Source organism: Anabrus simplex, chromosome 7, assembly GCF_040414725.1.
Source record: "Anabrus simplex isolate iqAnaSimp1 chromosome 7, ASM4041472v1, whole genome shotgun sequence".
NCBI lineage: Eukaryota > Metazoa > Arthropoda > Insecta > Orthoptera > Tettigoniidae > Anabrus > Anabrus simplex.
The window spans coordinates 304,072,475-304,095,705 of record NC_090271.1 but is presented as its reverse complement, the minus strand read 5'-3'; the positions used below and the strand labels follow the sequence as shown (position 1 = coordinate 304,095,705).

The 23,231-nt window shown below is 39.1% G+C and overlaps 1 protein-coding gene across 1 annotated transcript in view; it reads left to right on the top strand.

Annotated features, from left to right (window-relative positions):
- Mfe2 (peroxisomal Multifunctional enzyme type 2) overlaps nucleotides 1–23,231 on the top strand; it is a 206,971-nt gene that overhangs the window by 135,662 nt on the left and 48,078 nt on the right. The window contains exon 12 of the mRNA XM_067151756.2: nucleotides 11,361–11,484. Within this exon, the coding sequence (XP_067007857.2) occupies nucleotides 11,361–11,484 (124 nt within the window). The remainder of the gene's footprint in view (nucleotides 1–11,360; nucleotides 11,485–23,231) is intronic.

Sequence of the window (23,231 nt, the reverse complement as noted above, 5' to 3'; positions counted from 1 at the left end):
CGAACTTTGCAACTTTTCACTTTGCACTTTTCAGTTCAGATTTTGTTCCACCATCACTTTTCAGATTTAGCTTGCAAAGTGGAAAGTGAAAAGGTAGGAATCTTTTCACTTTTCAAGCCTGTTATGTACCTCCATTGGTACAGAAATGTAAAATGCAAAGTGCAAAGAAATGAAGTGAAAAGTTTTCATAAATCTTGCAAAGAGATGATTCCCTTTTCATGTGTTAATTAACAAGTATGTACATTAGTTTCTCAGCGTAGAATTTAGTTTAGTGATATAAACCCGTTACGACGTGAGCTTTTGTCAGCATCAAGTGAGGACAGTGATGAAGAATCCGATAAGAGAATGTACAAAGACACGATTAATTTTCATAACCTCACTTCGAAGTAATTTTGGGAGTGATTTTGTATTGCCCCAACACAGGCTGACTATATTCTTGAAATGATCGGTCATTTATTGAAACATGCAACAAAAAGAAGTCAATTCCTTTCCAAAAAAAGAACAAATTCTTATATGGTTATATACATTAGTTAGTAAAAGGTGCCCAGCTGCATCGTGTAGCAGCAATGCATGGGACATCAAAATCAATTATTTGCTGAACTGTTATCAAAGTTGTAGATGTTATAGTAAATGTAATATTTCCTAACAGTACGTTAGCCTGATAAACCACTTAATGTAGTGACGGTATTTCTAATGAAGGGTGAATTTCCTTCTGTGTGTGGATGTGTTGACGGTAGCCTACTCTCGTTAACATTGATGTGTGTCACCATTTGAGAGGTTATGTAAAAAAAAAAAAAAAGATGTCCTTGACAACTTCCAGCACAGCGAGCTTCTTGTAATAACCTTTCTTTCCCATGATAAAAAATTTTACAGTACGACAATTATACCGCCAAGTTCGCCGCGAAAAGTAAAGCATTAAAATCATAGGGTATTAGGCCTATAGAGTTTGCTTATGGAATAAACTCGATCGGATCACTCATTCGCAAAGACTTTTCACTTTGCGAAGAAATTGAAAAGTACAACCTAGTTCATGGTGGAACAGAAAGACTTTGCACTTTGCAAGAATTGAAAAGTGAAAAGTGCAAAGTTGCAAAGTTCGTTCGTGGAACAGGCCCCTGCTTTCACCTCCTCATTGTTTTGGAATCATTGTCCACCGAGATCCTTTCTCAGCTTACGGAACACACGATAATTGCATGGTACGAAGTCTGGACTGTATGGAGGATGTTGCCGTACCTCCCACTTGAATCGCTGCAGGAGTTCGGACATTTGGTGGGCCATGTGAGGTGTTGCATTATCGTGCAACAAAATCACACCGGCCCTCAATTTTCCCTACCGCCTTCTTTAATTGCCTCATGCAACTGGTTCAACGTTTGACATACGAAGCCGAGTTTATTGTTGTGCCTTTTGGCATAAATCCACTTTCACCACACCCTCCGTGTCAAAAAAAAAAAAAAAAAAAAAAACAAAACAAAACACTGTCGCCATTACATTTTCCTGCTGAAGGTTGGACCTTGGCCTTCTTTCATGGTGGTGTAGTGTGGTGTGGTGTGCACCCATTCCAGCAATGTTCTCTTTGTTTCGGGGGGTGAAATGGTGGACCCACGTTTCATCCCCTTTGATGATTCGCCGCAGAAACTCGTTGCCCTCCACAGAATATCATTGCAAAAATGCCAGTGACGACTGGAAACGCTGTCGCTTGTGAACATTGGTGAGCAGACGTGGGACCCATCTTTGATACAGTTTACGAAATCCAAGGTGCTGGTGAACAATGGAGAAAACACTGCCATATGAAATGTTCAGCATGCTGGCAATTTCCTGCAGTATTACGCGCAGATTCTCTCTAATGATCCCATCCACATGGTGAACATTTGCGATGGTACTGTATGTTACGGGCCTGCCTTTGCGATATTCGTCCGTGAGATCCATGCGTCCGACTCAAATTGCTTACACCACTTTACAATACCTGGGTGAGAAATTGCATGCTCACTATAAACAGTAGTGATTTTACAATGAATGTCTGTGCAATTGAGCCATTTAGCCCATAAAAATGTGATCGTTGCATGCACCTCCAATTTAGAGTGAACATCCAATTGATGCACCAATGAACCTAGCCCGCTCTGCACACACAACACAACGGGTTACACATCAACCTTTCTATCAGACGTGTCAGCAGTTACTGTAGCTTGCTCTGCATTGGCCACGGTCACAACACACAGCATGTTCTCGCAGCGAGCTAGTGTACGTTACATTTTTATTCGCCCTCATAATAACGAACACTGAAAATTTGGGGGTTTCTTAGGACAAGTTATCAAATTCAGGTTCATTCCCAACTTATAAGTTATATTTCTTTTAAAGGTCTCTGACACACAAGTTTTGCTACTTGCTCTAATATTTTTTCAAAACAGCCTGCTCTCCTGATGTGCTAGCGTGACGATATATAGCCTGTGACAATCTTTAAAATTAAGCTTTCTAATGGTGAAGTAATTACTGAAAACAAACTTTGTCTTTAGAATATTATTATAGATTTACAATAAATGTAAAGTTGTGAATAGCTGAAACAAATTTTGAAAGTTCATGAGATTATATTGATTGTGACAAATTTTGTATTAAGGCTGAGGTTGTGGTAGGTTATCAGGGTCCTTGAAACTGAAACCACTACACAAATAGGTAGGACATCATACTGTCCACCAATTTTATTGAAGTACTAAGGGGGAGAGATTTATTAAAGAAATAAATCATCCGTCCTCCAATGAGGGTGACCATTTGGATCCGGAATACAGTTTCAATTTCAATGGTTTAAAAATATCAAAAGATGAACATTTAATCGTTAATGCTGTTATCTTCTTTTTTCCAGGGTTAGTTGGGGAGGAATGTAACTCACGTTCTCAGGTATAGGTGGAAATGAATGATTTGCAGCGAGTCCCTCAGTATCTGTATTACTATTTTTTCTAGCTCGCAGAATGGAACTTTCAAATTAATTTAAAAGTTCTCTTGCATTTGAGTTTTGCTATTCCTCTCTCCACTTGCTCACTCAGGAAATCACACTGCACACCAGTCCTGTTCACACGTCTTCTCACAGTGCAGTGTTTGTACAAGAACAGTTCACAATGAACAAGCCTTGTTGAACTCCACATAGCCTTCTGACGGACTCGCTCCCTATGAATGACTTGTTATGGACTTGCAACCATCTGCATACATTCAATCACTCAAGATTGATGCAACGCTGACACACTGAAGACTGACTCAGACTGACTCTGTCTCACCAGTTTTGCTCTTTATATACCTTCAAAAGATTCTCGTCATTTCCATTTCCATATAATTCTAGGTGCATTCTTCATTGTTAATCAGCTTCCATGAGCTTCCTTATACTGAGTCTTTACATTTAGCTGGTACTATTGCTTTCCTCGCTGCTGGCTCACCCACTTCATCGTTGCTGTTCTGCCAGTATTGTTATCCACCTGCCCTGCACACTCTTGGCCTTCATTGTCATGGTTTTAGAGATTAATAGTTTAGTTATTTATTATTATTTAGTGTATGATGCTTACAAGACAGTAAGAATTACATTAAATTATATTGTTACATATATACAATTTACAACATTAGGACCACTTTTCAAATATGGATAGAAAGGTCTGCAATCCATCTAATTCCTTCTGGAGATGCTGAGTGGAGTTCATCCAAGGATCCGGGAGATGCACGTAGAGGGCACTCCTGCACAATATGCTTGATGGTTTGCAGTTCAAAACCACAATCACATTGGGGAGAATTTATCCAACCCCATTGATATAGGGCTGCACCAGTTCGACCAGTACCACATCGAATCCTGTTTAACCTTGACCAGACTGTCTGAGGTAGATTAAAGCTAGCAAGCCTTGTAGTGGGATCACTGATTGAAAGTAGGCTATGAGATGTTGAGTTTAACCATTCATCTCTCCAGGCATTTCGGAGATTGAACCTGGTTGATGTAAGGTCTACAGCCGTCTTGCAATCCGGCTTTCTTGATTTCAGTCTCAGTTTAGAAAGACGTTTGACATCATGATGAATTGGAAGAGCATCATTTTCCAAGATCCTACACCACAGGTGAACAAGAGCTTGCTGTCTCCTAAGATGGGGTGGAGCGATGTTACATAGTACAGGCAACCACTGGGAGGGAGTACAACGTAGAGTACCAGAGATGATACGCAATGTTTGGCGAAGTTGAATATCCACAAGATGGCAGTGAAAGCTATTTAACCAAATGCCTGCACAATATTCAGCTGGGGAATATACAACAGCCAAAGCAGTAGTCCTGAGAATAGTTTAGTAGATTAGAATAAGGTACTTTAACTTGGAAGGAAATTGTTGAATATTTTGCTCTAACAAAAGAATTTCTGATAGATAATTTATTCCTGAAACATGATATTCTGAAACGCACATGTATGTTCTTACATATTCCTCCACAGTTCTGCACTTTATTTCGAATGCTAATTAAATCTGAATTCTTTATTGAAATGGATTTTGAGTTCTTTTCACAAATTTTGAACTTACAGCTTATCTCAGTTTTCGTAGGTCAATTTTTTCTTTCCTGTGTAGTGATTAAAGTCGTTATATAACAATCTACATAAATATCAACAGTTCACACTATATCCCTTCACTGGTTTTTTTAAATATTGATGTACTGCCAATAATAACATAACCTACACCGACTTGAACATCATTCCAGTTATCGGGATTTCCCATTACTTCCGAGGCACCTTATGCTTCATTGTCACTTTCACTACTTTCAGGAATAATTTCCTCATTGGAATTAACACAATAATCAGTCACCTGTGCCTGCTGCCATTTCTTGATGGATACAGTACTTTTGTATCCATCTCTTGGCACAGGCCAGAGTAAAATGTAGCTTCCACCGAAGTCCCAGTCTCATCCATGGCTGTGACAATATGGAAGCTGCTGGGGTATGGGTGGTGCTGAGTAATGACATTCAGAGCACGACTAGTGCATCTGAGTGCTGTGAAAGGTGTTGCTCATAGGGTCAGTCGTGCTGCAATAGCACTTGCTGACCCAGTGAGGAAAGCAATGGCAAACTACCTCACTCCTCGTCTTGCCTAGTACGCCTCATTTTGGTGCTGCCATTGGTTTTTGCGGTTTCCTTATAACCGCATAACCTTTGGTGGTGCTATTTGAGGATCCAACCAGCCTCTGGGCTGATGACCTAACAGACAGACATCAGTCACCATCAATACTTTCACTAGGATCTTCGAAAATCAAGTGCTTGATTTCAGAATCGTTAACAAAGCGGGCTGCCATCTTGATTGTAAGAACATATGGTCGCACTTGACGAAACAGTGCATAGTCTTCCAGAAAGATGGTCCGCAGTTTTAGGGTTAAGGCTGATTTTGGAAATGAAAAAATCCACACCAACTCCAATTTACAGTGACCTTGTTGTTTTACAATCTACCAGGCTCTGATTAAGGCACCCGATTATTCTTACAGCCCAGCAATTTGTAGCCGAGAGCTTTCACTGGATAATACAGTGGTTGTCTAAATTGAAGTTATTCGTTGCTTCAGAATTCCATAAAGGTGTCAAACTTTAGCTCTGATCTGCCCAGGGGGACAGTCATGGTACATGTGCTGACACTCTGTTCAAGTGGAATAAGCTGCTCTCACCTCACCATGATTGTTGTGCTGAATGACAGACATTATAGCACATAGTGTCTTAGTGTCCTCTAAGGGCTTGCCTTGGCAGAATTGAGGATTGTATTCATGCAACTCCTGCAGCAGTGGTCTATATACAGAATTTGAATATAGTGTTAAACAGTATTTAAACTCCAAGACAAGATAGAGACAGGTATGCTTAAATGGTATGGCCACATGATGAGAATGGTAGAGGATAAGTTCAAAATGAGTATTTATGGAGAAAATATTAGGAAGAAGACACCAAGGAAGGCACAGAAAGAGGTGGATGGATATGGTGAAGGAGAGTATAGAGAAGAGAGGAGTAAAGGTGAACAACAACAACAACAGAAATGTAGATGTAGAAAAAGTAAATGATAGAATGATTTTAGAAAATGTGTTAACTGTATGTATGTTGGGTATTCAGCCTGAAGGCTGGTTGGATCCTCAACAGGTTCACCATTAGCTGTCATAGATGGCCTAGGTGTCACTGAAGAGGCGTACTACTAGGGAAATGAGGAGCGAGGTAGTTTCCCATTGCTTTCCTCGCTGAGCCAGAAGTTGCTATTGCACATCAGTCTGCCAAGCCCACTGAAATGCGTGCACCAACCGACCCTATGAGCGACATTTTCACACCATTCATAGCAGGGACTGGCTGCGTAAGGAATGGCATTACTAGCGTCACTCATACCTCAGCTACTTTCATATTGTCAAAGCCAAGTATAAGACTGAAACAGGTCAATGAAAGTAACAATTTTATTCTAGCCCATACCAGAAGACATAGTGCACTGTAAACACTACATCTTACCAGCAAAGGCCTATGTGTTAAATACATTGAGGAATTCAAGGTCAGATAATATAGAAGATCAAAGGCATTTATGTTAATCAGATTCCATTGAGAGTTATTGGTAGAAGTAGTCCTTGGTTAAAGGTAGTCACAGTACTGTAATGACTAGACTTTATTCTTCCAGCAGTATTGTTCATAGTTTACCCTGGTCATTTCATGAAAAAAAGCCATAAAATGGCTGGCTGGGATTCAATTGGGTGGAAACCTTGTTAGATTGACTTGCGATAGTTGTAATGATGCGCTGTGATACTGCAATGTAGTACCTTGGAAACTGAAGAGAATTGCAGTAAGTATGGCAAAAAGCTAAGCATCTCTAAGATGGTGTTGAAGAGGCCATACAAAGGGCAAAATACACTACTGGAACAGATGGACAATTTCAGATGGTTTGATTGTGATATTTTTCAGAATTTGAGTGTTATGAATGAATCCATCAATCATGAATCCATCCATCCAATGAATCAATCAATCAGAGTGTAGAATACAGTGAGTTCACTGTTCTATTCAATTATATTTCATAATAAGAAAGCAAATTTGGAGTGAAAATATTAAAGAATCTTCTACTTCTTGCGACGGACCTTATTATAATGTGTGTGCAAGTTTTAAAAGCTCTGAAAGGTGGGGGTGATGTAGGGAGAGGAAGCAAAGTTGAAGTCATGCCTAAGGCAATGTTGCCAACTGTAGAACAAAAAATCTCACTGTGTGAGAGTTGTCTGAGGTGAAATCATCTTCAGGATTGGAGGCATCATTCATATTGACAATCATGTCAAAGCTACTACTTCCATGATGGAGATTTATGCATTAGAACATTGTATCTTCTTAAGGGTGGAGACACTTTTAGGGACATCATAGGGCAACAGTTTTGTTTTAGTCTACTCTCTCTCGCTGCATGCTATGATAGCCTACTTGCAATAATATTTCTCTTGTCACTATAGAATATGTGGCAATTTCCTTTAGGATGAGTTTTGGGGCCTTGTGAATACTCAAGACCAGCATAAATGTCAGTCCAATGCAATCAACAAAATTAATTTGGGTTGCAGGAATATACTGTCATGTTAGCATGCAGTACAGACTGAGTGCCGTGGAAGAGGGATTGTCAGCACTGCTGTTCAGCTATGCCGTTCAGAGTTTCTTGTATGATCCATTACAAGTTACACCAAGAACAAAAATATGGGAGTGGAGAGCTTTTAAAACTGTGTGCGCTCTCATAAAAGTGTTTCACTAGTGCTTGAATGAATTTCAAAGCAAAATATTCCTTATAGGCATTAATTTCTAGTATCTAAATAGGCATAGTAGAATCTATATTATGACCAATCTTAGACGGTAAGACTGTATATATTGGCTTTGTACCAAAAATAATCACAGAAGCAAAAAAGTGTGACTTACAAATCAAAACCTGATCCATTAAAAATAAATTTTGACTTCTCACGACCGATTCCCAGCACTAAAATATTATGGTCCTATAGTGTATTATGTAGTTAATAAGTAATTTTACTTGAGTGTATGTTTTAAATACTGACGATTGAAAGGTTTTATCATCTTTAATCAGATTGTCATTTTCAGTTTCTGGATGCATTGACTGTAGTATATTCTTACAGTAAGATATTTCCATCATCGTAATCATTGTATCCAGTGTCGTTCCATCTGTTCGATAGGTGAGAGTACAGCGTCCCTCCACTAATTTTCTCTCCTTTTATCTCTCTTTAGTTTCGATGATGTGCACGTCTCCCCCTCTCATCGCCTCATTTTTGTTCATTTATTCATTTACTACTGATCTCAATTTAGGGCTGTCAGCCAGGTGGCAGATTTCCTAGCAGTTTTTATTTTTTCCTTAAATATTTCAAAGAAGTTGGAAATTTACCGAACATCTCCCTTGGCAAAATTATCCCAATACCTAATTCCTCTTCCTATAAACAAATATTTGTCCTCTTGAATTCCAGCTTTTTCTTCTCATTCTGGCCTTTCCTCTTGGTCTCTTGTCCTCAAATTGCAAATCAAACATTTTCCTTGGTAATCTGTCTGAATCCATCCTTCGCATGTGTCCATACTCCACGAGCCTGGATGTCACTGTGGTGTCCCTTAAGGTACTAGTTTGATCCATGTTTGTAATAATTGTATTTCTAACTCTGGCATGTCTTGTTTTTCTGACCATACTGTACGGCTGCCTGGATCCAGGCTCACCTTTTTTGTCATAATTGTCTTAAGTTTCACACTCATATGTCAGAATCAGTATGTAATAGGTTTGGTATGTAGTGGCATTTTTTGGTTCCATATTATGTCTTGGATTTCTTGATAGAAGTTCCCTCCAGCTTGAATTCAATTGTTTACTTCCTCGTCCATCGAAGCTGTACTTTTCCTCTTCTCCCAATAAAGGTTATTTTGACCTCTTTTAGATCTCTTTATTGCCCTTGGCATACCTGCCAACTCCTGATTTAGACTCTAAACTGTTTTTCTCAACCTCATGATGAATTTGCTGTTTCTCCCGATTTTAAGTCTATGATTGCAGAACTTAAAATACACTGCAGGACAAAAAAATTGAAGCACACAGAGGGGAGGAAATAAAATGAAACTTCACATGTTGAGAGGGTGTGTGATGGTATTTCAGTGATTACAAAATTGAGTCAAATTTACAAAGAACTTGGCAGTATGAGGCCACTTATCAGTATGACGTTGCACACCCTCTGGCTTGGATGCATGCATTGATTTGGTTGGGATGTGTGTCGTAAAGCCATTGTAGCCTCTCCTGAGGCAAGCTGGCCCACGACTGTTGTAAGTGGTCCTTGATATCCTGGATACTGGCACTGGGGCAGAGTTGATGTCCAGGTTGATCCCACACATGTTCTATGAAGGACAGATCTGGGGATCTTGCTGGCCACGGGAGTACCTCAACATCATGTGGAGAGTTTATAGAGACATGTGCTGGATGTGGACGAGCGTTGTCCTGTTGGAAAAGAAGGCACCACGATATTTTCGCATAAGAAATAACACATAAGGAAGCAGGATGTCTGTGACGTACCGTTTTGCCATCAAAAGTTCCCTCAATCACTACCAGCCGTGATATGAATAAATAAATAAATAAATAAATAAATGTCCAATAGCTCCTCACACCATGACACCAGGAGTAATACCGCTGTACCTCTCCAAAACATTGGAAGAATGGGACCTCTCTCCAGGTTGCCGCCGTACTTGCAGATGATGGTCATCAGTACAGAACCGTAATTCATTACTGAACACAATGCGATACCATTCATCAGCAGTCCATGCTTCCCGATTATGGCACCACTCCAGATGCAGCCGTTTGTGTTGTGGTGTTAAGGGCAGCCTACTCATGTGATGGTAGTTCCCTTGTCTTGCTGCTGCTAGTCATCGACCAATGGTATGGGATGACACAGAATGTTACAGAGAATCCATTACTTGTTCTCGAATGGCAGGCGCAGATGTGAAGAGGTTGCGGTGTGCTTGGTGCGCAATACGGCTATCTTTCCATGTGGTATTCAGATGTGGTCAGCCAGAACCTTGACAACGAGTGTGCCTGCCCTCACGTTCCCATGCAGTCCAACATTGGGCCACTGTCACATCCGATTGCCCCACAAGTCTGAATATTGCACTATTTGACCAGCCGGCCAAATGGAGACCCACAATGAGGCCCCTTTCAAACTTTGTCAAGTGCTGATAACGCTGTCTCACACAATTATGCAGCATCTCCGTGTCCTTCACAGAGATCACTCAACATCTGATGCTGTTCACACTCCTTATATACCTTACCAGGCTTGGTAGAAACACTAAACACAAAGAGCACTAATGCACTCTGTTGGCCGTTCAATCTGTCACAGCGAATTGCAACTCTAATCATTTACATACCCGCTGATGGTGTTTACCTGTACAAAGTTACATTGACATCTGACCATTTCTTTTGGTTGCTCCAATTTTTTTGTCAGGTATGTACGTTTTGAAACTCCTGCCATTTCAGGATGTTGCTTCATGGGCTGAAGGTTCCTCTCTTTTTGGCCTCTGTGAATGCCAAAAGCACGTCTCTTATTGGTTACTAGTATGGGCTGAAGGTGCATCTCTTTTTGGCCAACATGTGACCAGCTGATGTCCTGTTCTCAGTGGCAGCTTTAAAATGAAAAGTGAATATTGCGATGATCAAATTTGATGTTCTTCTCCATTGCATGGTTTGCCATGGTTATAACTGTGGTGTTCAGATTGTTAATGAAGTTTTGATTTGTATAAGAGTGGTATTAAGTGTTTGTTCATGTGATTGAGCCAGAGACAGTGTTTTAGTGCAGTTTACTGTATTGGTTATCAATACAGTACGGCATGGTGTGTTCATTTAAGGTTTGATGTTTTGTTATGAAGAAGAAATATAATTCTGTTTTATTGAAACCATTTTTGGAACATTTTCTGTGTATTAATGAATCAAGGGAAGATTCATACTTTGTACTCTTATATCATGATAATCAATGTCCCATTCCAGTCGCCCAGGTGTGGTTAACAAGCCGCCTCCACTCCTTTCTGTCCTTCCACTTTTCCTGCTCCATTACTTCCGCCACATCCAATCCAGCTTCTCTAATGTCCTTCCAAATCTGATCCATTCACTTTCTTCTCAGTCTTCCAGCTGGTCTCTTTCCCTTAACTTCTCTTTCCAATACTCTTTCGAATTGTACTCTTATACCAGTGTGATATTTTGACATCGCATTGCGGGGAAAAAACAATCCTGATTTTTAATTTTTAGAAAGTTGGCAGATATATCTCTTGAGCTCCTCTGTGTTCTTTGTTCTCGTCTTAAACAGATTATACTCTATTTTGTTTATCATAAATCTTGTATATGATATCAAGCTGCCACCCTTGTGTTGCTCAGGTCCTGCATGGAGAACAGTATCTGGAGATGCTCCAGCCTGTGCCAACATCTGGAACAATGCGGTCTCATTGCCGGGTTGCAGATGTCATGGACAAAGGTTCTGGAGCAGTAGTGCTTATAAATGGTGAGTAAGCATCAAACATGTGGTTCAGAACACTCATTACCTCTACAAATAAATTCTCTTGATCCCTGTCTTCTGTTGTTATATTGAGAGCAACTTCTTTTCATTTTCGACTCGGCTAATTTATAACTGATAAGTGCTTTAGTCTGTCAAAACTAATTTAAGAATAAATAAAATTTAGAAAATATCTGAGAAAGAGTGGCATGTTTCGTTCTTTACAGAACATCATCAGATTCTATCAAATTACACACTTTTCTTATTTTTTAAAACATTTTTTGTGGTTGAAGTTTATCTTCTTCTTAGTCTCTTATTGGTTACTGTGATCGGCTGAAGGTGCATCTCTTTTTTGGCCAATGAGTGACCGGATCTATTTACGAAGCCTGCAGCAGAAAATTTTAGAACTTTATCTCTCTTTTGTGGGTACTCTGTCAGCACACGCTTGTGCGGAAAGCCACTGCTCTCCATCTGTTTCCAATACCCTACATATCTATGGTATTAAGGCAGAACCCAATATGTCAGACAACTTGAAGGTACAAGTTTTATTGTTATTTATTCAGAAAGTTCAGCTAACAAATCACTCGGTTACCTCAATGTCATTGTCAGAATCCTCTGGTACTCTGCTGCTCATTTCCAGATTTATGTAAATACCACCTGATGTGCCCGTGCTTCACTACGGGTATTTTCCTAACTGAAGTCAACGTAGGTCATTACAAAAACGTCAGTAGGAAAGTAGCAATTAAAAGCAATGTTATCATATAAAATACTCAATCACATGAAAAACCGCACATTTTCTCACTTTTAACGAACAGTACTATGGTTTACATGTAACTATTCTCATGTTTAGACCTGTATTGAAATTTGGTATAATTTGCATACAAATTTTAATTTTTTATTTTTCTATTCCACCTATTCAATACAATTGATTTTCTGTTGTTAGAAGTTCATTTTACTTCAACACTACATTAAAAGGGACATGTTTAGCCTGGTTTCCGAGCATCCTCAGCCTTTAACTTATCCCAAGGTTTATGACCTGTCATTGTTAATTTGCTTATAACTAATTTGTACTTAATTATGATTTTAAAAACTAAGTGGTAAAATACGTGAATATAGGCATTTGTCAACACAATGGACAGTTTAACAATTTAAAATACATACATACATACATACATACATTACATACATTATCATTATAGACTGTTATGCCTTTCAGCGTTCAGTCTGCAAGCCTCTGTGAATTTACTAAACGTCGCCACAATCCTAGATTTGCAACTAGTGTTGTGGCCTCATTTAGTTCTATACGACTTATCTTTAAATCGTTAGAAACCGAGTCTAACCATCTTCGTCTTGGTCTACCTCTACTTCTCTTACCCTCCATAGTAGAGTCCATTATTCTCCTAGGTAACCTATCCTCCTCCATTCGCCTCGCATGACCCCACCACCGAAGCCGGATTATGCGTACAGCTTCATCCATAGAGTTCATTCCTAAATTAGCCTTTATCTCCTCATTCCGAGTACCCTCCTGCCATTGTTCCCACCTGTTTGTGCCAGCAATCATTCTTGCTACTTTCATGTCTGTTACTTCTAACTTATGAATAAGATATCCTGAGTCCACCCAGCTTTCGCTCCCGTAAAGCAAAGTTGGTCTGAAAACAGACCAATGTAAAGATAGTTTCATCTGGGAGCTCACTTCCTTCTTACAGAATACTGTTGATCGCAGCTGCGAGCTCACTGCATTAGCTTTACGACACCTTGATTCAATCTCACTTACTATATTACCATCCTGGGAGAACACACAACCTAAATACTTGAAATTATCGACCTGTTCTAGCTTTGTATCACCCACCTGACATTCAATTCTGTTGAATTTCTTACCTACTGACATCAGTTTAGTCTTTGAGAGGCTAATTTTCATACCATACTCATTGCACCTATTTTCTAGTTTCCAGATATTAGACTGTAGGCTTTCGGCACAATCTGCCATTAGGACCAAATCGTCAGCATAGGCCAGACTGCTTACTACATTTCCACCTAATTGAATCCCTCCCTGCCATTTTATACCTTTCAGCAGATGATCCATGTAAACTATGAACAGCAAAGGTGAAAGATTACAGCCTTGTCTAACTCCTGTAAGTACCCTGAACCAAGAACTCATTCTATCATCAATTCTCACTGAAGCCCAATTGTCAACATAAATGCCTTTGATTGCTTTTAATAATCTGCCTTTAATTCCATAGTCCCCCAGTATGGCGATCATCTTTTCCCTCGGTACCCTGTCATAAGCTTTCTCTAGATCTACAAAACATAAACACAACTGCCTATTCCTCTCGTAGCATTTTTCAATTACCTGGCGCATACTGAAAATCTGATCCTGACAGCCTCTCTGTGGTCTGAAACCACACTGGTTTTCATCCAGCTTCCTCTCAACGACTGATTGCACCCTCCCTTCCAAGATGCCAGTGAATACTTTGCCTGGTATACTAATCAATGAGATACCTCGATAGTTGTTGCAATCCTTCCTGTTCCCTTGCTTATAGATAGGTGCAATTATTGCTTTTGCCCAATCTGAAGGTACCTTACCAACACTCCATGCTAATTTTACTACTCTATGAAGCCATTTCATCCCTGCCTTCCCACTATACTTCACCATTTCAGGTCTAATTTCATCTATTCCTGCTGCCTTATGACAATGGAGTTTATTTACCATCCTTTCCACTTCCTCAAGCATAATTTCACCGACATCATTTTCCTCCTCCCCATTTGCGTGGCTGTTCACAACACCACCAGAATGATTTCCTTTTACATTGAGAAGATGTTCAAAATATTCCCTCCACCTCTCCAGTGATTCCCTGGGATCTACTATGAGTTCACCTGAATTACTCAAAACACTGTTCATTTCCTTTTTCCCTCCCTTCCTAAGATTCTTTATTACTGTCCAGAAAGGTTTCCCTGCTGCTTGACCTAGCCTTTCCAGGTTATTACCAAAATCTTCCCAGGACTTCTTTTTGGATTCAACAACTATTTGTTTCGCTCTGTTTCTTTCATCTACGTACAACTCCCTGTCTGCCTCGGCCCTTGTTTGGAGCCATTTTTGATAAGCCTTCTTTTTACGTTTACAAGCTGCTCTCACTTCATCATTCCACCAAGATGTTCGCCTTTTCCCATCTTTACACACAGTTGTTCCTAGGCATTCCCTTGCTGTTTCTACTACAGCATCCCTGTATGCCACCCATTCACTTTCTATATCCTGAACCTGCTTACTGTCTACTGTTCGAAACTTCTCACTAATCATATCCATGTACTTCTGTCTAATTTCCTCGTCCTGGAGATTTTCTACCCTTATTCGTTTGCAGACAGATTTCACTTTCTCTACCCTAGGCCTAGAGATACTTAGTTCACTACAGATCAGATAGTGGTCTATATCATCGAAAAATCCGTGGAAAACTCGTACATTCCTAACAGATTTCCTGAATTCGAAGTCTGTCAAGATATAATCTATTATGGATCTGGTACCCCTAGCCTCCCATGTGTAGCGGTGAATAGCCTTATGCTTGAAGAATGTATTCGTAACAGCTAAACCCATACTAGCACAGAAGTCCAGCAAACGCTTCCCATTCCCATTAGCTTCCATATCTTCCCCACATTTACCAATCACCCTTTCGTATCCTTCAGTTCTATTCCCAGCTCTCGCATTGAAATCGCCCATTAGCACTATTCTGTCCTTGCTGTTGACCCTGACCACGATGTCACTCAATGCTTCATAAAACTTGTCAACTTCATCCTCATTCGCACCCTCACATGGTGAATACACGGACACAATTCTTGTCCTAATTCCTCCCACTGACAAATCTACCCACATCATTCGCTCGTTTACATGTCTAACAGAAACTATGTTGCGTGCAATGGTATTCCTGATAAAGAGCCCTACCCCAGACTCTGCCCTTCCCTTTCTAACACCCATCAAGTACACTTTATAATCTCCTATATCTTCCTCGTTATCTCTCCCGAATATCACTTACTCCTAGCACATCCAGATGTATCCTCTTTGCTGACTCAGCCAGTTCTACTTTCTTTCTTCCATAAGCCCCATTAATATTGATAGCTCCCCATCGAATTCCATTTCGTTCGCCAAGTTGTTTCCAAGGAGTCCCTCGCCTATCCGTTACTCCCATAGGCCCGAGGCTTGCTTAAAATGTTCTGAGCTCGGTAGATTCATGAAGCAGGATGCTACCCTACTTACACATAGTCCAAGTGAGGATCTCTCCTCTAACGGGTTATGGACCACCGGTGGATTGTATAGTCCTAGCCGCCTGAGCACAAGGAGGGCCAGGACTCAGAATATGTCCGAGATGCTCACTCCCATTCCATAGTAACTGGTATCCCGACTCTCAGGACCACTTACTAGGCCACTCAGCCATTGCCCATGGTTCACGAACTAGGACGTGACTACAGTAACCCACAAATATGAGGCATGCTTCTGTAATTTATTAATTGTAAACCAATACATGATGCAGAATTTCCAGCCTCTTTGACACGCATATTAAGACTCTAAGCTTTAGATACTATTGAGTTTTAACAGGATTTATGACTCAAATTTTAATGTATACAATATAATAAGTCAACTAACAATTGTTTTTAAAAAACAAAGAACTTGGGAATTTTAGCCAAATCTCATTACTGGAGGATATTACTGTGTTTTGGACATCGGTGTTATTAGAATCAATGTCTATCCCAATTTCAGCACTTCATTTTAAATTGTTAAACTGTCCATTGTGTTTACAAATGCCTATGTTCATGTCTTTTACCACTTAGTTTTTAGAATCATAATTAAGTACAAATTAGTTATAACCAAATTAACAATTACAGATCTTAACCTTGAGATAAGTTACAAAGGCTGAGGATGCTCGGAAACTGAGCGAAACATGTCCCTTTTAATGTAGTGTTGTAGTAAAATAAATTTCTAACAACACAAAATCAATTGTAATGAATAGGTGGAATAGGAAATTAAAAAATAAAAATTTGTATGCTAATTACAGTACTACGGTGTTGATCTAACAGTCCAAAGTTCCAGAGCTGGATTAACTAGACCGCAGACAGTCGTGAACACTCCTCTGCCTTTATTCCGTTAAATATGCACTCTGCTCATTTCAACCAGTGTCTCAGAGTAGAGATTGAGTAGGTAGAATGCATGCTAAAGAAGAAAGTTACCTAACTCCCAGCTACTTCCGTGTGGTTAGGGGCGCACAGCTGTCAGCTTGCATTCGGGAAATAGTGGATTTGAGTCCCCCTGTCAGCAGCCCTGAAGATGGTATTCCGTGGTTTCCCATTTTCACACCAAGCAAATGCTTTGGCTGTACCTCCATTAAGGCCAAGACCGCTTCCTTCACACTTCTAGCCCTTTCCTATCCCATCGTCACCATAAGACTTATCTGAGTCAGTGCGACGTAAGGCAAATTAAAAAAAAATACTTGGTACGTAGCAGTATTCCTGTCTATCGGAGATGAGTGGCAACAGAAGACACAAAGTACATAACAACAAACAATGGTCAATATAATGTTATTGTTGATCAATTTTATGAGCTTTCTATATTGTAGGTCTTCACATTGAGTTTCCTTTTGACTGTGATGTTAGGGCGTCTCATAAAATTATTTATAGCGTAGACTGTAGTTCCTTATTCTCCGACTTTACATACTGATTTTCATTAAATTCTGTTTACCCATTTTCTCTTGACTCGGCGCTGATATGGACTTAGTAACAAAAATCCAAATTCATGAATATCTCTGTGATAATAGACAGTACGGTAACAATGTATAAGACATAAATGATCGGAAATTTGTATTTATATCGATATGACCACTACTAACATGATTATTTGAGAATTAAATTTTAGGCCTTCCCCTAAAATACCATTTCACTCAGCATGAGTAAAATTATTTATGGCCTGGATTATGGTGACTTATTCCTCGAATTCGTATACCGATTTTCATTAAATAGGACCACTAATAATATAAATATTTGAGAATAAAATTTTAGGCTTTCCACTAAACTACCATTTTTCTCAGCATGAATACAATTATTTATGGCCTAGATTGTAGCGAGTTATTCCCTGACTTAGCCTATCGAATTTCGTTACGATACGATCAATTGATAACAAATATTCCAGAATTAAATTTTAGGCCTTCCCCTAAACTATCATTTCACTCGGCGTGAACAGAATTATTTATAGCCTATATTGTAGCAACTTACTCCCCGACTTTGCATACCGATTTTCATTAAATGCTCTTCAGCCGTTTTCTCTGATACATGTACATACATACATACATACATACATACATACATACATACATACATACATACATACATACATACATACATACATACATACATACAGTCAGACAGATAGACAGACAAAAATTATGGAAAATTAAAAAGTGCATTTCCTTGTTACTGTGGACATGACTGATACAGAAATACCATCCTTTTTAAATTCTAAGCAATGTACAGACAAAATTCTTATTTTATATACTGTATATACACCGTATTTATGTGGATAATACCCGCACAGTTTTTTAAAAAATTTGGGGCACGAAATTGGGGTGCAGGTTTTATTTGCGTCAATGTTGGCATTTTGTTTTCAAGATCAGCCTTCCTAAATTTAGGGTGTGGGATTATATGGGTATTTACGCGAATAATACCCGCACATTTAAAAAAAAATTGAGGCACGAAATTGGGATGCAGTTTTTTGCGTCAAAGTTGGCATTTCTTTTGTTTTCAAAATAAGCCTACCTAAAGTTAGGGTGCGGGGATTATTTGTGTAAATATGGTAGATTGTGACCCTCCTTGTGAATTAGTGGACGAAGAAGACTTTCCTTAAGAGGATTGATGGGCAGGGGACCATCGTAACATTTTGTTAACATAGGCGTCCGGCATTTGCCCTGTCAGGATTGTCACAAGTAGAGTACCTGGTAGTTATCAAGTGAATTGTTGAAAAGTATTATCCCAAAAGTTTTCTCATACATAATCCATTTCATTTCTAGCCAGTTCACTTTCCTGTCCTATGTTTCTATATTCCTTTGTATCAGCGGTCCTTAAACAAGTTCTGATGACTATTTGAAGCCTTCTCGACTTGAAATGGGCTTTGGCCCTCACAGTTTGGACAAATTGGAACCAGTCTCAGACTTGCATGATTAGAATTTCAACTGTCTTTTTTTTGCCCTTGCATTATGAACATGATCTGCATCGCATTCCAGGTAACAGAAATTTCTGATCCACACAATCAATGTAGTGGTTGTTGCTAACAAATGAGAACATGCAGATCAAGTTAGAAGGTTATGACATGGGTCACACTCTCTGGTAGTCTTTCAAGGCTTTTTTAAAACGCAGAACTCAATTTTTTCAGAGTCTGTATGCCTGATTGCTTCGTGTCACATGCAGCAGCAAATTGTGCCTCTGTAGTGGGGGGGGCAAGTTGTATGCTAAAGGAAGCTTTTTCCAAAAAAAGAAACTTGGCCATCAGTGAAGGGGTGTGCAAGACTTGCTGCAAGTCAGAGATTAAGATGCTCATGGTTGGGTTTTCTTTTGTCTTATTTCTGTCAATATCTTTTAGTTTGTAGGCTAAATCTGCCTATTATTTGTGTTGATTATGTTTCATGGTCAGCTGGTTCTTTTCATTTGGATCATTGCTTTGCTTGATTTTCATCAGTAAAAGCTGCATGTCTTGCATTTATTGACATCTGGCTGTTTAAACGAGGAACCAGATGACTTAAATGCCTCTTGAAATGAATCATATGAGCCAGCATTTTGATGTTACACTTTGTATTCATCATACAGTACATTTTCTGAGAGTTTCTTCGTGAATAGAAACTTTCATACTTGGGGTACTTCTCTATGTGCTCCAACATGGCCTTGTGATTATTTGTTTACGGGTTCATGCTGACCTCTTTGACCCCTCAAGAGAAGCAACTGGCACAGAACAAAGTTTCAACTTTTCCATTAAACAATCTACTTTCAATTTTTTTATTCCATAAACTGACTGGAACACTTTTTTACAGACCACTTTGATACTCCCATCTAATAACAAAGAATATTCAGCAATGATTTGCTGTGGGGTTTCATTTCCCCACATTTTTTTTTTTTGAGTTTGTTACGCCTCCAGCAAAAATTTGATTTTGTTCCACTTCTGAGCATTTATAAATAATTTCATGAAAAGCCCTTTGCTGTTCTTCATTCTATTTTTCAAAGCACTTTTTACGTCAGCTACCAGCTGGCTGGAATACTTTTTTCTGGAACAACTGTGTCCTCTGTAGTCTTGACATGCCAGGTTATGACTGGTTGGGAAGCTTCCATAATCGCCGGGCTGAGTAGCTTGGATGGTAGAGCGCTGGCTTTCTGAGTCTAACTTGGCAGGTTCCATCCTGGCTCAGTCCGGTGATCTCTGAAGGTGCTCAAATATGTCAGCCTCATGTCGGTAGATATACTGGCATGTTAAAGAACTCTTGCGGGACAAAATTCTGGCACCTCATGTCTCTGAAAACCATAAAAGTAGTTAGTGGGATGTAAGATCAGTAACATTGTTAATCTTCCATAACCTGAAAAATCAGATACATCAGAATTCCCCATTGCTTGGCTGCTGTGGAAAGATGCCAGAGCCCAATACGTACAACTTATAGATTCTGCCACCGATCAGTTTCAAAGTAATGAACATATCTGAATCTTTATTTTGGGAACAGTGTATTCTAGGGGTACGAGAATCATACCAGGTTTTTCCATCATAATCTTTGTCCTAAAACCTACCATACTGGCATTAAAACTAAAAATTTTATTTTTTTGACTTATCGGGTTCTGCCTTAGTATCACGGATATACAATTCACAAGTCAATGCTGATGGTCTCTCTAGTTCAGAGTGGAGGGACGCTCTGAAAATGACATGCAATGTGGCACCTGTAAGAGCCATACCAGGAAGATCCCATTATGATACCCACTGCAGAAGATGTGGTGCAACTGAAACATTAGCTCATGTGTCTTGGGTTTCTGTCATTTTGGTGAAACTCTTAGAAACACCTGCCATCACACCATCAGATCATCTATTGCGCTATCCTTTTGAAACAAAGGCTTTCGAGTACATGAGGAGGTTCATGGTCTTGCAACAAACAGCAGGACAAATTGAATTGATATGATCACCATTAAGGGAAAAGCTGGCTATATTCTGGACCCCACAATAAGATTTGTTGCATCTAACTCGACCAGCTGAAGTTGGCGATGAAAAGAAATGTATGCATTTGCCTTCACAGAAAAATACTAGCTAAAAAACCAAACCAAACCCCATGGCACTACAGCCCTTGAAGGGCCTTGGCCTACCAAGCGATCGCTGCTCAACCCGAAGGCATGCAGATTACGAGCTAAGAGTATATTATTCAGTTGATGGGTCTTATCATTGGTGCCAAGGGGATGATCCCTAGAAAGATGGTGGAAATCTTGAGTCTTCAGGATCAGCACTGATATACTCATGGACTAGGTGCTAGAAGCTCTCGGGAGGGGGGTCTATTCTAATTTTGAGGCATCATCTATACTCATCAGAATAAGATCAACTGGCCTCAAGTCATAATTATTTCAAGTTTTCTAGGAATTATTTTTCAAGTTCTTATAACTTTGTTTTTTTATATTTTAACTTCACTAATTGTTTTTTTAGAATTGTTTAATATTGTTTATTTCAAATTATTTTTAATTTTTCAAGTTCCTTACAGACTACAGTAGAAGTCCGCTATAGTGAGTACAGCATATAACGAGAACCCCGTTGTAATGACAGTTTTTGTCTGTACCTTCAAAATTCCTATATTAAACTGTGTATAATCCTTCTGTTACAGCGAGAGTCCTATCTCAGATGCATCCGTTATTATGAGCGATTATGCGTGCATTATTTTTTCCATTACCGATATTTATGCATCCCAGCGATTATGTTGCATGTGATCGATCACCTTCAATATTGTTTCCTCGCTATGTCCACTAGTGAGCTCTCTCATCGACATTCAAAGGCGATGTCGGAGTCGATTAGTAATACCCGTTGACTGCTGTTCCGTAAAGAAAATTTGAAATAAAAGAGAACATGTTTTTGTAATAAATGCATAAATAACGTGCCCGATAACGGTTGTTAACTCATTAAAAATAAAGGCTGAAAAATAATTGATCACTTAATTTTAATGCTAAATACTGCAATTAAGTAAGAACGGGATACACCTCAAGATATGGCAGAGTGCATCATTGATTTCAGAGATTAGTTTATATTTTCTCGCATCTAGTTAATTCAGTTCAGTCACTTCTGATCTGCATTTAGGGCAACCACCCAGGTGGCAGATTCCCTATCTGTTGTTTTCCTAGCTTTTTGTTGAATGATTTCAAAGAAATTGGAAATTTATTGAACATCTTCCTTGGTAAGTTATTCCAATCCTTAACTCCCCTTCCTCTAAACAAATATTTGCCCCATTTTGTCCTCTTGAATTACAACTTTATCTTTATATTGTGATCTTTCCTACTTTTAAAGACAACACTCAAACTTATTCATCTGCTAATGTCATTCCACGCCATCTCTCCACTGACAGCTCGGAACATACCACTTTTGGAAAGGCTATTATCATGTAAATTTATTGCAAGAATGTTATCATTTCTCTACTGGCACTTGAAGTAAGTTTTCATCATGGATTCAGTATGGTTAAGTTGGGTTAGGTGACTCTGTTTTATTAAGAAAGCTAAAGCGTTTGCAACAAAATGCGACCTTCGGCATCGTTTTCTTGTTATGTGCACTTGTAAACTCGTTTTTGTAATAAATGCGTAAATAACGTGGCCGATGCAGTTGCTAACTTGTTAAAAATAAAGGCTGAAGATAACGATCACTTATTTTTAATGTTATATACTGAAATGAAGTAAGAATGTGATACACCTCAAGATATGGCAGAGTACATCGCTCTTTGTCGCCATAAGACCTATCTTTGTCGGTGCGACGTAAAGCCCCTAGCAAAAAAAAAAAAGTACATCACTGATTTCAGAGGATAGTTTGTTTTCTCGCGTCTATTTAAATTTCGAAAAGGCCATTCCCAAGTAAAGTTTTAGCGAGGAGATTATCATTTCTCTACATCGCTTGAAATATGGTTTCATGATACATGTATGGTTAGGTTAGGTGACACTGTTTGAAGAAAACTGAAATGTTTGCCACAGAAGCCTCTGGAGTGGTTAATTTTTTCACATTGAAATTAAGCGTACACTTTCACATAGTATCTTATTTCGAAAAATAACAAACAAGTAAGCCTTAGTATGGATATCATCCGTGAAAACACAAGTTTTGAACAAATTGATTGCCGTTTCATACCGATTTTAATGTGTATGGGTTTTTCCTGAATTTTACAAAAATCTGATATAACGTCAATCCGCTATAGTGAGTAAGTTTATCGCAGTTACGAATTCTCCCTATAACGGACTTCTACTGTATTTCTTTTTTAATCAGTATTCATTGTATTGTGTATTCTTCATCTTTGGGCAGCCTCTAGGTGGAGGAAGAATTCATAATAAATACTGTCTGCTGTACAATGCTATATGCCACTGGCTTTATGCTGGACATTAGATTAAAAATCCTGCTGTCAATTGAGACTTCATCAGCCAGAGAGCAGTGGTTATCTAATGTTATTACTAAGTGCTTCCCTAAACCTGAGCACCAGTTGATGTCCTACTTTAGAAGGTGGGAAGATGGGAGCAAACGTTTAAGG